The sequence below is a fragment of the Vigna angularis genome, chromosome 6 (genome assembly GCF_016808095.1).
Source record: "Vigna angularis cultivar LongXiaoDou No.4 chromosome 6, ASM1680809v1, whole genome shotgun sequence".
Lineage (NCBI taxonomy): Eukaryota > Viridiplantae > Streptophyta > Magnoliopsida > Fabales > Fabaceae > Vigna > Vigna angularis.
Window position 1 is genome coordinate 5,013,441 of NC_068975.1, and position 13,264 is coordinate 5,026,704.

General features: G+C 35.7%; 2 protein-coding genes across 3 annotated transcripts in view; one reads left to right on the forward strand and one right to left on the reverse strand.

The window, feature by feature from the left end:
- LOC108342456 (ubiquitin C-terminal hydrolase 12) overlaps positions 1-13,264 on the reverse strand; it is a 57,558-nt gene that overhangs the window by 10,931 nt on the left and 33,363 nt on the right. For both annotated transcript variants that reach the window (XM_017580239.2, XM_017580238.2), the window contains exons 12-15: positions 6,019-6,097; positions 5,785-5,931; positions 5,400-5,480; positions 5,159-5,278 (exon numbers count right to left, since the gene is read on the reverse strand). In XM_017580239.2, coding sequence (XP_017435728.1) covers positions 5,159-5,278; positions 5,400-5,480; positions 5,785-5,931; positions 6,019-6,097 — 427 coding nt within the window. The remainder of the gene's footprint in view (positions 1-5,158; positions 5,279-5,399; positions 5,481-5,784; positions 5,932-6,018; positions 6,098-13,264) is intronic.
- On the forward strand, positions 6,108-10,022 carry LOC108319143 (uncharacterized). Its single transcript, XM_017550177.2, has 2 exons — positions 6,108-9,383; positions 9,620-10,022. The coding sequence occupies exons 1-2, from the start codon at positions 8,375-8,377 to the stop codon at positions 9,655-9,657; spliced, it is 1,047 nt and encodes a 348-aa protein (XP_017405666.2). The 5' UTR covers positions 6,108-8,374; the 3' UTR covers positions 9,658-10,022.

The window sequence follows — 13,264 nt, forward strand, 5'->3', positions numbered from 1 at the left end:
TATAGAGAAATGCTCTATACAATAAACTATGCAACTGTCACTAAAACTTTAAATTATTACTACAACAGAAGTTGATCATATTGATTTATGTGATACATTTAGTTATATCCTTCTAATTTCCAGATCTCACATATACAGTCAAATTATAGTACATAAGTACAAGGCAATTCTCACTTTACAACATAGTTTTTTGGAACTCACATTCTGAGATACTGTAAGCTATACTAGTCAATGTTATTAGGCCTATTGTGACATCCACTTTCAGAGCACTCAGATGTCTAGCCCAATGCACAAAATGTCTACTCAACATGCATGGGATTTGCAAATGTCATATGAACTAAAGATATGCACAAATTATACTATATAAATGGGGTCACGATTCTCATCTAATAAACCAGATTTATAGGGCTCAATGAAATCTAAATTGACATGCTATGAGCTTATAAGATAACGTTTGTACCTCGTTAACATACCCTTTTCATACTCTAACGGTAGCTGATTTCATATTTAGGTTTTCCCCACTAAGTTCCATAATGTAATATTCAGTAGAATTTGGCTATGCTTTTCAAGTCTTTTGTTCTTATGAAAGGAGAATGTAAGTCACAAAATTTTAAAGTTGTAAAACGTAATCACAGTTGTCATTCCCGGATAGTGCAGCAGCCAACCCCAAAAGTGGGACAGGGACCCTGTCATTCTATTATTTTTAGATATTAAAATAGTTAAAATACAAATATATAAAAGCTGAAAAACAGAAAACAAAACACAAAAAATCATACACTAAACATGATTAACCTTCTAAAATAATAAAACCCAAAGTCTGAATAAAAAGAATAATAAAAGTTGTTTTGATAAACCAGAAATAGAATAGGAAACAAAGAGAAAAGAAAAATAAAACAAAAGCATGGAATAGTATGATTCATACCCATTTTAAAAAAGTAACATATAGGACATAAAAACATGTAAAAAGATGTAATAAACAATAACAACTATATTCAAAAGAAGTGGTTATATAATGGGTAGATTAGATTGGGCTGTATGGTCCAACTCCTTTACTAAATCTAGATTCAAAGAGAATAAGAATAAATATAGCAAATATAATCCTTAAATAATAACTAATTATATATATAAAATATAATAATAAATATATACTACTTTAAATAATATTAAGAATACTCTATAAAGAATATAAAATTAAAAAAATTACATCAAATAAATAATTTTACATAAAAAAATATGATAACACATATATATTAACTTAAATAATAGTTAATTTTTTTCTTAAAAGATAATATTACTTTTTATAGAGAAAAAATAGAAGTTGATATGATTAATGTTCTCAGTGCAAGAGAAAAAAATTAAAAGACATCTTAAAATATTATTATTTTAGATTTATTGTTGGCGCTCACTGTTCATTATATTTATCAACCGAATCATCTTCTCTTTCTATGTTCATCTTCTCTCGTTTCATCTTCTTCTTCTAGTTTCATCTTCTTCTTCTAGTTTCATCTTCTTCCATTTCATCTTCTTCTTCTAGTTTCATCTTCTTCCATTTCATCTTCTATCTTCTCCTAGGTTCATCTTCTCCCTTCTCATTGACACTAATTATCTTCTCCTATTCTCTTTTCTCTTGTGTACATCTTCTATCTACTTAGTTTCTTGTGCTGTGTCCTGATATTTCATCTTCTCCTTCTCACGGACAACAGTTATCAAACCGGGTTGCGAGACTTGATCCCAGTTTAAATTAAAACCTATTATGTGCAATTCAGGCCCATTACACACCAGACTCGTGATTCATGCAATACTAAGCGCAAATCGGACGACACAATAGCAATACAGGAGTAAAACTGAGTCTTACAACAATTTGTATCGTGAGGGAGAAGAATCATACCGTTTTGTATGATTGGCATTCAGTATCACACAATACTTACTAGTCTAAACAAAAGTGAAGACAACAAAATCCTGCCACTATAGAAGTTTGGCCGCTTAGACAGAGGGAGTCATCCAGTGAGAAAAGAGGAGAAAAATTGTTCACAATAAGCTCAACATTAGCAGTTTTTTCATATAACGTTTTGACACTCAAAACATGCATTAAAAGATCCCAAAAACCCATTAAGTGAGGGTATTTTGGCTCTTTCACATGTTTCAGTTAGTGGGAAACCAATTGCCTTGTCTTTAAGACCCAATGTGAGGCTTCTGTTCCAGACACAACATCAAAATGTCATGTGAGTTGGCAACCATTTTGGCCCTCAGTAGCAGTCTCGACTGCTTCAGCCACATTAACCTACCTAGATAGTAATAGGAGCAATTTTGTTATTAAAAAAACTGAGCTTTCACCGAGTTCAATTAGAAGCAATCTAAACATGACTACTAAATGTGTTCAATATTTGTTTGTCTCACTTGAGATTAAACAGAAAATATATTTCTAGAGGACTTAGTTAATCCCTCTCCAATCTTCTATTTATAATATAAACTGTCGTAGACATATAAGTACAGAACTAAGTACTACTATGGATACAACTCATAAAAGCTAGTACACTACACCCTAAGTAGGCTTAATGATGATATATAGATGCCATTATTCTAACAGTCTCCAACTATTCATTAAAATTATATTTCATTTATGCTTCAAAGTATGTATCAACTTCATCCATACACTTAAAAAGAATGTAAAATGTCCTCGACAACAAATAACAATTGATGGTGCTAGAGTCTCTCCTAATTGCAACTCTCTTTCCTCATTGCAACTCTCTTCCTAGAGTGGTCGGAGTGGGGCCATGGTGATGGTTTTGGAGGCTGGTGGCAGTGATCAATCTTCCCTTAAATCCAAATCTCATATCTAATAAAATAAAATCCCTTGGTTCATGACTCCATCACCTCCACATCCATGTCTTCCTCATTCTCTTCCATTCCCACCTGCCCATCAACCTCTATGCCAGTCCCTTTCACGTCTCAATCGCCACATCCTCTCACCTCTCCTTCATCCACCCTTACTTGTCACCTTCCCTCCTAAATTTCTCTCACTGCCCCTCCCAATGGAACCTCATCAAGAAATCCCTCCCACCTCCTCCTTGTCCACAAATTCACCCACCACTACCCTCAATATTCACTCAAACCCACCACCAAGCTCATCATCTCTAGGCCTACCTCAAGGTCCCATCACCACCAAAAAAAGAGTTGTAGTGAGAAAAAGAGTTGCACTGAGGGGAGAGAGAGTTGCAAGTAAAAGAGGAGACTCTAACGCTATTAGCTGCCATTTTGTGGCCGAGGACATTTTACATTATGTCACAAAGTATAGGTACAAAATTGGAACATACTTTGAAGCAAAAACGAAATACAATTTTAGTGAATAGTCTTTGGATGAAAAACATATATAACGCTTATTAAATTATAGAACTTAAGCTTACTTTTGAACATATTAATTTTCTCTGAAACAATTAAGTAGTTTTACAGTAAAAAATCTGTCAGGCCAAACAGCAAATGCTGCCCATAGATAGCATTCAAGCGTAAACAACCAAGTCCCTAGCTATATTCCTATCCTTTACTTGTTTTGTTGTTAATGCTCGTTTATATTTGAATGCTTAGAAAATATATTACAATATCATTATTGTATCTTAGAATATTTTTCGCTATAAGATTATTTCCTAGGAGTGGATATCATGGTTCCAGGAATTTCCTTGTTATTTATTAAGATTAGAACTTGAAGTACAGCAATAGAAGTCTAGTAAAAGGGGATTTAGAAATGTCTCTTTAATTGCTGTAGGTGCATCAATTATCCTGTGACAAAGACCAAGTGGGTCAACTGACAATCAAAGTGTTCAATTCCTAGAAATTCTTGCAAGATCCATCCATTGTCTCATGAACCAAGTCACAATTGTATTGTTGCACTTAGGCAAATACACTTAAGTAAAAAGGGTTGTACCTAACTATAACTTAAAGATTTTAACCTATTGGTGAGTGCTTGAACTAACAATTAATATCAGAATCAAGGTGACTAGTTTGATTACTATGGACAATCGTTGAGGGGAAAATTCTTGTAAATTGTATTAATTGTCTATGGCAAAGACCATGAGAGGGAAGTCACAATCAAAGAGATTGGTTATCGACAAGACAATCTTTGAGGGAAATTGGTTTCCCTCCCAACAATTTCCCCCTAAGACATCAAACTTCTCAATTGTCACTAGATCTACAAAATCACCATCATAGGACAACAAATGCAAGTTCCAAGAATCTTCCCCTCCGCAATTATCTTACTGAAAATCAAATCCGTGACCTAAGTTAAACCATTAAGCCTATCAATAAGCATTTAATAAACATCTTTTCTAGCATATGATTATGAGAAAATTATTTTGAAATTCCTCATTCCATCACTCCCTACTAAAAATTTCAGTTGTGAAAATGCGTGCACTAAACTTCGCCATTGAAAGGACTTGTGGCAATAATAGTTCAGCGAGAATAAGGAACAAAATCAATATCTAATAATGGAATCATATTTCTCATTATTTTATGTAATAAAATCATATCACTAGGATTACTTGGTAAAAAGAATTTACAAAAAGAGTTAGGGTTATATGAGTGAGTGCAAAACTCACTTTACAAGCTAATTTGATAGAGTTGAGTTAGGCCTAAATTCATTTTCTATATGGTATTAGGGCCTACTGCAGCAATGTTTGTTAAGCCCATTGTGTCATCTGTTATCAAACCATTATTGAACTACCCACAAGCCTTTAGTCTCATGCTTAGGATGTTTAGTCCTTAGTATAAGGAAATATGTTAGAGATCCCACATCAACAACAAACAGTCAAATTATAATATATAATGCGTGCAGCCCACACCCACACCTTACGAACAAATTTTGTAGCCTTGAGTTAAGCCTAAATTCATATTTTGAAGTGGGAAGGTATTATCAGTTTGTTTTCATACTGATAAAAAAAATCAGTTTGTTTTCATTCTGTTTTCAGTGTGTTTTTAAGCTGCATCATCAATAGTTCCCAGTCTTTTGATTATTTTAAATTACATATCTCGATATCATACTTTTATGTTTTATGGCACTTTTTGTCGGGCTAATATAAAGTGCCCTTCACTCTGAATTCTTAAATGAAAAAATAATGCAGTATCATGACCACAAGACCAAGAAAAAGAGCATGACTGCAAAAGATACCTTGAAAAGATTAAAAGTTGTCTGCTTTTGGACTCTGAAACTTCTAACTTTGTCATGGTCTACAAGATCAAAGTAAATATCCTTTCCAATCTGGCTTTTCAGGTCTTCATCATGTGCCACCTAAGAATATCATATCAGTAATAACAAACATAATTTTATGGTTTAATCCAAAAACCTTGGTAAAGTTCAAGACACAATATTCGATTGCCAATTTAAGAAGTCAAGGTCAAGAACTAAGAACCTTTATGATAGTATATAGGTGAGCTTCTGCCTTTTCTTTCTTTTTGTGCTCTTTCTCTTCTTGTTCTTTCTTCAACCTCTCCTACATTAATTCATTGCAAAAAATCATACCCGATTACCAGAATAAAGCAACCTAAATAATAGAACAATAAAAAGTAGATGACACAGCAAATTGAACATCACTCAAGTTTTGCCCAATATGTTCATAAGGCCTGCAATTCCTCTTCAGGAAACAGAGATAAAACGAGATAAGTTCGTAAGTGCAATCATGTTGATAGCAACAGCTGAGTGGTAAAATGCTTTCTAAGACTATTCACTAATAAACAGCCATCTAAGTTAAAGCAAGTGTTTCGAAGTCTTCAATGTAGATAAGAATACACTCTTACCCTTAAATGTGCTGCAATGTCTTTCTCATCCACATTGCATATGATTTTGTCCTTGTCACTTTCACGAATATACACCAACATATAAGCATTTGAGTATTTGGTGAACTTAAATGGAGTGTTATTGAAACCAGGATTTGCCTGTGGTAACTGTTCAAACACAATCCCCAATGTTAACTAGCAAATATTGAAAAGGGAAAAAATAGCATGGTCTATGTAATAAAATAATTTAATTACCTCTTCCTCACCCCCATATTGCTCCTCTAATGCCCTTTTATTATCTTCTTTTGTCACCCTCTCATCATCAAATTTGTACCTGAATACGCCAGTCCAGATATCCGCAAATAGTTAATATCAGGTAAACTGCCTCCCTTATGCACATATTGAATCCATGTTTGTACAGCAGTTATAGTCACTAAGTATACCAAACAGTCAATAGATTTATTAAAGTACCAAAGAACAGAATATTCAGATTCTCTAGTACTCCAACAGTCTGATTTCAAATATCAACTACACCATACTACATCCATCAACCAGTTGAGATATTTGCTCGGTGCTTTTTAGACACTCTCCAAACAGTCTCATGCATTAATTATGTTTTAAGAAATCGGCAAGGAGAACAATGTCCAAATTATAATAATCAAGGCTCCCAATTATAAAGCAGCTGGTGAATTCTTAACGCAGAACAGAAAAAGGCTATGTTGAAACCCATGTGAAACACATTGCATTGACCTGATGCTAGAAGAATTTTAAAAGAAGATACTTGTTCATCAAGATATAATTCCAAAAAATAGACAACATGCCACCTCTTAGCTCTAGGTTGTGTTTTGGCCCATTGGTTCCCTTTGTTTAGAATGTTTACTAGTGATGAAGCAAAGAATACTCATTTTGTAAGTAAAGGGATGGAAATTGAACTTAAGAGTTGGTCTTCGATAAAGAAAGTGCTTCGAAAGGTAAATTATGATGATAAACCAACCATGGGTTTCATCTACAAGGCAATGGACTGGGCTAAAGAAAAAATTCAAAAGGAGTTTAAAGGTAACAACAGGTAAGTAATTTGCTAATCTCCATATTGAAATTTCATTTCAACTTTTCATTTGACTTCTTAGAAATGAACAACAATAATTCAAATTATTATTCTACCATTTTATGTTATGAAGATTTGAAATACTACTCATGAAAGGTGGCACAACGAAGTCCGTAGGCCTTTGAATGCTATGTGCTACTTTTGGAATACTGAATTCCATTGTTCCCCTAATGCTAAAGCAAATACAGAAAAGTTGGTGGCCGATCCTGAGAAGCAAGATTGGATTGATTTGCAACTAGAAGATTTCAAGAACCAAGAAAAGTTGTTTGGCAACTCCTTGGCTATTAAGACAACTGGAAAAAAGACTCCAACAGCTTGGCACGAGTCTTATGGAGATCAACACCCGGAGATTGAAAGTTTTGCCATTTCTGTACTTAGTTTGACATTTAGTTCTTTTGGATTTGAACATAACTAGTGAAAAATCAGATAAATTAGAATTAATATACAGTAAACTAGTAATTACTTGTATGCATGTTTACGTTTGCATTTATTAGGTCCAAACAAGAGAAGAAATCATTTGAAACAAGAAACTATGATTGACATTGTTTATGTCATGGTTAATTCAAAATTGGCTGACAGAGGAAGGTAGGAGAAGATCACTTGAAGAGTTTGACCTTGATGATATCCCATCCAATGATGAGTACATTATGAAAATTGTTGATGGACGTGACAATTGAAAGATAGATTTAAACGATGCTGCCACTTCAAGCAGAGATGATGAGCACTTGGCTAAAGATTAAGCCCAAGGTAGTGGAGACTTTATGTTCTCATCATCCACCTCTAGAGGTGGAGGATGTTCTTATTGATGAGCTTCATTAAGGAGAAAGAGCTAAAGAAGATCCCTCAAGTTTTAATTTTTAATTTGAATGATTTTGTTGAAATGTAATATGTTTTAGATATAGACTCCTTAGGAGTCTTCTATGTTTTTCCTTTGTTTTCACTGTTCCTACTTTCAGTGTTGATTATGTTTGTATAAGTATCATTAGTGATGTATTAGGAAACAAGAAGAAATAATAGAGGTTTTGTTTTAATCTCTTTCTCTCTAAATCTTCAAGTTGGCATCAGAGCCAACCACCGGGGCTCTCTGTCTGACTACCGATCGCCGCCGCCGCTTCTGCCGCCGCCGCCGCCGCCGGTGACTCATTTTCTCAGGCGAAGTTAGGGGTTTTGTGCGCCTGCTCGAGCGTGACCCATCCCTGGTGGTCGCTTTCCCTGTTTCCGCTGCACGCGCCGCCACGCGCCTCCTTCCTCCGTCAGACGTCAAGCGCGTACTGTTCACGCGCCCAAGCGCGTACTGTTCACGCGCCGCCTTATCCTTGCCGGACGATCATCGAACCACTGTCGTCCTGTTCGTCTGACTTTCCAGAGCTTCTTTTGGCTCTTATTTTACTGTTTCAGGGGCTGTAATTGATACCTAGGGTTTCCCCCTCAAGTTGGCTCTTATCTTTTACTGTTTCCAGATCCCATTTCTGATTCTGGACTCCAGATTGTTCTTACAGATCTGTCATGGCATCTCCTATTGGAATTAATTCCTCTCTATCTGCTACTCCAATCATCACATCTGCAAAGCTCAATTGGAGAAATTATTTATCATGGTCTTCTGCTGTGGAATTGTGGTTTCTTGGTCAAGGGCACCATGATCATCTTGAACAAGACATTTCTATGATTCAAGACGACGAAAAATCCCAATGGCAAAAATTGGATTTTCAGTTATGTGCAATTTTGTGGCAGTCAGTTGAGCAAGAAGTTCTAGATATATTAAGACCCTATAAGACTTGTTCATCCTTTTGGAAAAGGGCACAAGACATATTTGCTAATGATGTACAACGTCTGTTTGATGCAACTCAAAGAGCAGCATCTCTAAAGCAAGTCAATCATGACATGGTTTCTCATATAGCAAAGGCTAGGGCTGCTGTAGAAGAATTAAAGAACTTCTTTATAGCTGATTCATTAGAAGGGATCAATAAAAAGCTTGACAAGTTTTACATGGTCCTAATTCTAAGAAGTTTACACTCAGATTATGATCATGTACGTGATCTGATTTTAGCTGGTGATCAAATCCCATCAATGGATGGCTTAGTTACTCGACTTCTTCGAGTACCTACATCAGTGAAAAATGAGAATCCAATTGAGGTTATTGAAACATCAGCCATGACAATACCCGAAGGAAGAGGAGTGCCACAAGGGAGAGGAGGAGGCAGAAGCAACCGAGGACGTGGTGGTCGTAGTATACGTCCTCAATGCACATATTGTAACAAAATAGGTCATACTCGGGACAAATGTTATATTTTACATGGATATCCAGACAAAGTTGCTCATGTTTCTAAAGCTGGTGATCTAGAATCCAGAATTTCAAATGAAGAATATGAAGAATTTCTCAGATACAAGTCTGGAAAATCATTTAATCCTGGTCAATCTTCTACCATGACCAGTGTGCCTACAACCAACCTATCTAAATCTGTGGAAGGTCATAATCCATGGATTCTTGACTCCGGTGCCTCTGACCATATCTCTGGTAACATTTCTTCATTTTCTTCTATGTCTTCTCCAAAAATTCACCATCTTATTACTGTTGCCGATGGATCGAAAGTGACATCTCAAGGAATTGGCAAAGTTTCCTTATCTCCTTCACTAAATTTAAATTCAGTTTTATATGTTCCCCATTGTCCATACAATTTAATCTCCTTAAGTCAGTTGACTCGTTCCTTAAATTGTTCCATAACCTTTACTGCTAATTCCTTTGTTATACAGGAACATGGGACAGGTCGTCTGATTGGAGAAGGACATGAGTCTCAAGGACTTTATTTCTTAAAATCTTGTTCTTCAGTTTCCTGCTTTACTTCTTCATCCCCTAAACTTTTGCATGATCGTTTAGGCCATCCAAGTTTGCTCAAGTTGAAGATTATGGTTCCAAGTCTCAGAAATATTCAAGTCTTAGATTGTGAGTCTTGTCAATTAGGAAAACATGTTAGATCTTCCTATCCTAAAAGATCTGAGACACATTGTAATTCTCCTTTTTCAATTATTCACTCAGACATTTGGGGACCTAGTCGTGTTACGTCATTTGGTTTTAATTATTTTGTAACTTTCATTGATGAATTCTCTCGGTGTACTTGGGTTTATTTAATGAAAGAGAGATCTGAACTTTTGTCTATTTTTAAGTCTTTTCTTAATGAAATTAAGAACCAATTTGGGAAGACAATTAAAATTCTTCGAAGTGATAATGCTAAGGAATATTTCTCTGCAGCATTTTCTTCTCTCTTATCTTCCCAAGGAATTTTACACCAATCAACCTGTCCTCATACTCCACAACAAAATGGCATTGCAGAGAGAAAGAATAGACATCTCATTGAAACTGCACGTTCCTTGATGTTGAATACCAATGTTTCTGTACATCATTGGGGCGATGCAGTCCTTACTGCCTGTTTTCTTATCAATAGGATGCCTTCTTCCTCTCTTAACAATAAAATTCCTCACTCTGTCATTTTTCCCAATGACACTTTGTATCATGTTTCCCCACGAGTATTTGGGTGTACGTGTTTTGTTCATAATGTTTCTCCAGGTCTTGATAAACTCTCAGCTAAAGCTATCAAGTGTGTTTTCTTAGGATACTCTCGTCTTCAGAAAGGGTATAAATGTTATTCTCCCTCCATCGGGAGATATTATATGTCAGCAGATGTCACATTCTTTGAGGATAAACCATTTTTTCCTTCCTCCATGGAGGATCGTTCTTATGTTCAACAAATGTTTCCTTTGCCAACATGTGATCCTTTAGTTATTCCTGATTCTGTACCTCAAACTCAAAATCCAAATGACATTGTTCCTCCACCTCTTATCACATATCAGCGTCGGACACAATCTTCAACTCCAAACACTGAAGATCCTCGAGACTCAGTTCCTCCTCCATCAGATCATCATACCATGGATCCTTCATCCTCTTCACCTTCTACTGATTCAGATGATAACTGGCCCATTGCCCTTCGGAAAGGTATTCGGTCTACTCGTAATCCATATCCTATTTATAATTTTGTGAGTTATCATCAATTGTCTCCTTCATATTTCTCTTTTGTTTCCTCATTATCTTCCACTAAAGTTCCTAATAATGTTCATGAGGCACTTGGTCATTCTGGTTGGCGACAAGCCATGGTTGATGAAATGATGGCACTTGAACACAATAACACTTGGGATCTTGTCCCTCTTCCTCCTGATAAGAAGGCTGTTGGTTGTAGATGGATATATACTATTAAAGTTGGTCCTACTGGTAAAATTGATCGTCTTAAAGCTCGGCTAGTAGCTAAGGGCTATACTCAAGTTTATGGCCTTGACTATAGTGATACTTTCTCTCCTGTGGCTAAAACCAGTACAGTTCGTATTTTGCTTGCTATGGCTGCTATTCGTCAATGGCCTCTTTATCAGTTAGACATTAAAAATGCCTTTCTTCATGGTGATCTGGAAGAGGAAATATACATGGAGCAACCTCCTGGATTTATTGCTCAGGGGGAGTCTGGCTTGGTTTGTAAGTTACGTCGTTCTCTCTATGGCTTGAAGCAATCACCTCGAGCTTGGTTTGTAAAATTTAGTCAGGTAGTGCAAAGGTTTGGATTGAAACGATGTGAGGCAGATCATTCAGTGTTTTATGGTCACTCTTCTCCTGACAAATGTGTTTATCTCATGGTGTATGTTGATGATATTGTTATTATAGGAAATGACATAGCCAGAATTACTCAGTTAAAGAATCATCTGTTCAACCACTTTCAAACTAAAGATCTGGGTCGTCTAAAATATTTTCTTGGTATTGAAGTGGCACAGTCAAAAGATGGTGTCATCATTTCACAAAGGAAATATGCTCTTGACATTTTAGAAGAAACAGGTCTAACAAATTGCAAGCCCATTGATAGTCCTATGGATCCAAATCAAAAGTTAATGAGAGATCAGGGTGAACTCTTCTCAGACCCAGAGAGATATAGAAGGCTAGTTGGAAAACTCATCTATCTCACCATAACAAGACTCGACCTTTCTTATTCAGTTGGAATTGTGAGTCAATTTATGCAAAATCCACATGTTGATCATTGGAATGCAGTGCTTCGCATTCTCAGATACATAAAAGGAAGCCCAGGACAGGGACTATTGTATGAGAACAAGGGAAACACTCGAATCGAAGGATATTGTGATGCAGATTGGGCTGGTAGTCCAATTGATCGAAGATCGACTACAGGATATTGTGTTTTACTCGGTGGGAACCTTGTATCTTGGAAAAGTAAAAAACAAAATGTTGTTGCCCGATCTAGTGCTGAAGCTGAATACCGATCTATGGCTCTAACTACATGCGAACTTGTGTGGATTAGACAACTTCTTCAAGAATTGAAATTTTGTGAAAATGAGCAAATGAAACTGTACTGTGACAATCAAGCAGCTCTTCACATTTCTTCCAATCCTGTGTTTCATGAGAGAACGAAACACATAGAAATTGACTGTCATTTTATTAGGGAGAAGTTATTATCCAAGGAACTAGTTACTGAATTTGTCAATTCTAATGAACAACTTGGAGACATTCTGACCAAATCTCTAAGGGGGCCTAGAATTCAATTCATATGTTCCAAGCTTGGTGCATATGATTTATATGCTCCAGCTTGAGGGGGAGTGTTGAAATGTAATATGTTTTAGATATAGACTCCTTAGGAGTCTTCTATGTTTTTCCTTTGTTTTCACTGTTCCTACTTTCAGTGTTGATTATGTTTGTATAAGTATCATTAGTGATGTATTAGGAAACAAGAAGAAATAATAGAGGTTTTGTTTTAATCTCTTTCTCTCTAAATCTTCAAGTGATTTATATTAGATGAACTTATGTCAAATGAAGTATTGACAAAGCAATCAATTTTATTTTAATTATTTATGTTATTTGCCTAGGCATGTGTACCATATACTTTTGAAGAAAGTAAAATCTATGATTTGTGTTACGATCTTCTGAGCCCTTCACGATCATTATCATAATCACGATGTTGACTACCTTGCATGTGTCCCAATAATTGGACTCCCCAATATTCCTCTATTGTCATCTCCTAACCTTGAAAATGTCCTTCATATTCAAAAACTTTCTAATACACCCATATTGAAGAAATAACATGTGCATGACAAAGAAGCCCTATATGGAATTAATTAGTCACCCCATGATTGTTTTATAAGAATTACGTTAGCTATGGTATCCTTGGGGTACTGCCAGAGTCAAGATGACCATGACCATACATTGTTATTGAGCATACCTTAGAAGAGAAACTTATTCAACTCTTGGTCTATGTAGATGAAAGATTATTTCACAGGAAGACAAATTATTGTTGAAAATTATCTTGAATGATCTTAAAGTAAAATGTGAACAACCTATGGTTATCTATTGTGATA

Bases quoted from the DNA above. Each gene is read 5' to 3' on its own strand.
- LOC108319143 (XM_017550177.2), top strand. From the start codon at position 8,375: ATGGCATCTCCTATTGGAATTAATTCCTCTCTATCTGCTACTCCAATC. The intron at 9,384-9,619 runs GTAACATTTCTT...TTTGTTATACAG, and splicing joins TGCCTCTGACCATATCTCTG to GAACATGGGACAGGTCGTCT.